A 2,176-nucleotide genomic window follows, 5' to 3' on the forward strand; every position below is an offset into this window, starting at 1 on the left:
ATATATATATATATCTATACATCTATATGCAGTAGATTGATTGATTGATTGATTTTCTGTTGCCAGAGAGGTCAGACGTCATAGTACAGAACAGCAAACGTGGAGCCGTATGGATTCATGCGAGATGGATTTGATTAGACACAGTGAAAAGATCATGATTTTGTTAACAGGACACGGACAGTAGAGGAGCTAGACCAGAGGTACATCCTCACTCCAGAGAAGGTAAAGGACGCCTACCTGGTCCACTTGATCCAGACGTTTACTGATGAGCATGACGACTGGTCTATCATCATCTTCACCAATACGTGCAAGTAAGAAGCCCAGAAGTAATTAAAATGTACATATGTGGTACATGCCAGTACAATCTTACCCTAATGCAACAAAGGGCTTCTAAAGCTGCCATGAAACTTGTAATGTTACCAGTGTGCTGTTGATACAACTCCATTATGATTGTTGCAATTTCAAGTTGTGATTAGTAGTGTATTAGTGGGAAAAAATATGTTACCAATAGCATACGTGTTTCTTTTGTTTTTAAACAGGTGACCAGAAATTTAGCTTATAAGGTGAAAAGTTATGTCTTTGAAACTTGAACCTGAGTGTGATCAGGCGCCAGAAGTTTCTGTGCATGTACAGTACATGATGATTGAAAGTGATTCATATGAACAAGCATGGACAATTTGTGGTTTCTTACTCAGGGACTGCCAAGTCCTCACCATGATGCTGCGGGAATTTAACTTTCCAACCATCTCCCTGCACTCCATGATGAAACAGGTGAGACTAGTGTGAGACTATTTGTCTCATTAAAGGGACAAAGGCAGAAACGAGTACAAAGCCATGGTGATAATAAAAAAAAACATCTGTGTAAGGGATTAGAGCAGACTAAATGTCAGACTAAACTGCTCTTTATCTTCTCCAGAAACAACGATTTGCAAACCTCGCCAAGTTTAAGGCCAGCGTCTTCAAAATCCTGGTTGCGACAGACGTAGCTTCCAGGTATATTTTTTCTTTAACACCTTTTAAAAGTTGAACATCCACATTCAATTCTTCATGTTGTTAAACCTCAGTTTCAGATTCAGTCTGAAATCACCTTGTTTTGACATTCTCCTTGTTGTTTCTGATCCACAGGGGTTTGGATATTCCGACTGTCCAGGTCGTCATCAACCACAACACCCCTGGCCTTCCCAAGATCTACATCCACAGAGTCGGACGAACAGCAAGAGCAGGTAACCTTAACAACCTTCAAGTAAATGTTAACCTTCAGAAACAACAACTTCATCCATGTGTCCCCAGCCGATGACTTACTCTGGATCGTTGAACCTCTAAAATAAATGCAGCTCGTGCATGACAAGGTTTCCTTCCCCTGCAGGGAGGAATGGAGTGTCCATCACACTGGTGACGCAGTACGACATCCACCTGGTCCACTCTATCGAAGGACAGATTCGTAAGTTACTTGGTCATAAAGACTGAATTAAATGTAGTACACAGGAAAAACCTTTTCCGAGCTCAGCTATTAGGAAACAAGAACGCGCTTACTAATGATAACGTAAGCATTTTTTAAAGATCATGTTAAAACTATTTCCAGTCGCAGCCTGTCATGCCCCCTGTACTAACGTTACATGCTCACAAGGCCATGTTTCTCACTCCGCTAACCTAACGTATTGTTAGGCGGCGGTTAGCTAAGGTTAGCCAACATATTTAAAAATAAATAAAATCACATTTTTCAATAACAGCATTCTAATAGATATTTAAAAAAAATAATTTTTAACTATCGTTATATTTGACTTTTGGAAACAGTCCTAGTCTTAACCATCTGACAAGAACCCTAAGAAGCTGGAAAGATGTGTGTTGTTAACCTCCAGTATTTAAAGTGTGGTGTATCTCAAGACAAACTGTGTCTGTTGTTTTATTAGAGACAAAGCTGAAGGAGTATCCGGTGGAGGAGAAAGAAGTCCTGAAGATCCTCACCCAGGTCAACGTGACCAGGCGGGAGATTGAAATAGTATGGACACCTTATCTTCATATTCAGTCACCTCCTGGTATTTTGGCAACATTTGTTTTTAGCAGTTTCTTTTATTTGAATCTGTCTAGTGTTCTGGAGGACTACAGTGGGTACGGAAAGTATTCAGACCCCTTTAAATTTTTCACTCTTTGTTTCATTGCAGCCTTTTTCCAAAAA

At 40.0% G+C, this 2,176-nt stretch overlaps 1 protein-coding gene across 1 annotated transcript in view; it reads left to right on the plus strand.

Moving 5' to 3' along the window:
* Nucleotides 1–2,176, plus strand: part of ddx49 (DEAD (Asp-Glu-Ala-Asp) box polypeptide 49) — a 7,831-nt gene that overhangs the window by 2,955 nt on the left and 2,700 nt on the right. Inside the window, exons 6-11 of the mRNA XM_034881218.1 lie at nt 171–311; nt 696–771; nt 917–993; nt 1,126–1,223; nt 1,367–1,441; nt 1,911–1,999. Coding sequence (XP_034737109.1) covers nt 171–311; nt 696–771; nt 917–993; nt 1,126–1,223; nt 1,367–1,441; nt 1,911–1,999 — 556 coding nt within the window. The remainder of the gene's footprint in view (nt 1–170; nt 312–695; nt 772–916; nt 994–1,125; nt 1,224–1,366; nt 1,442–1,910; nt 2,000–2,176) is intronic.

Source organism: Etheostoma cragini, chromosome 9 (genome assembly GCF_013103735.1).
Source record: "Etheostoma cragini isolate CJK2018 chromosome 9, CSU_Ecrag_1.0, whole genome shotgun sequence".
NCBI lineage: Eukaryota > Metazoa > Chordata > Actinopteri > Perciformes > Percidae > Etheostoma > Etheostoma cragini.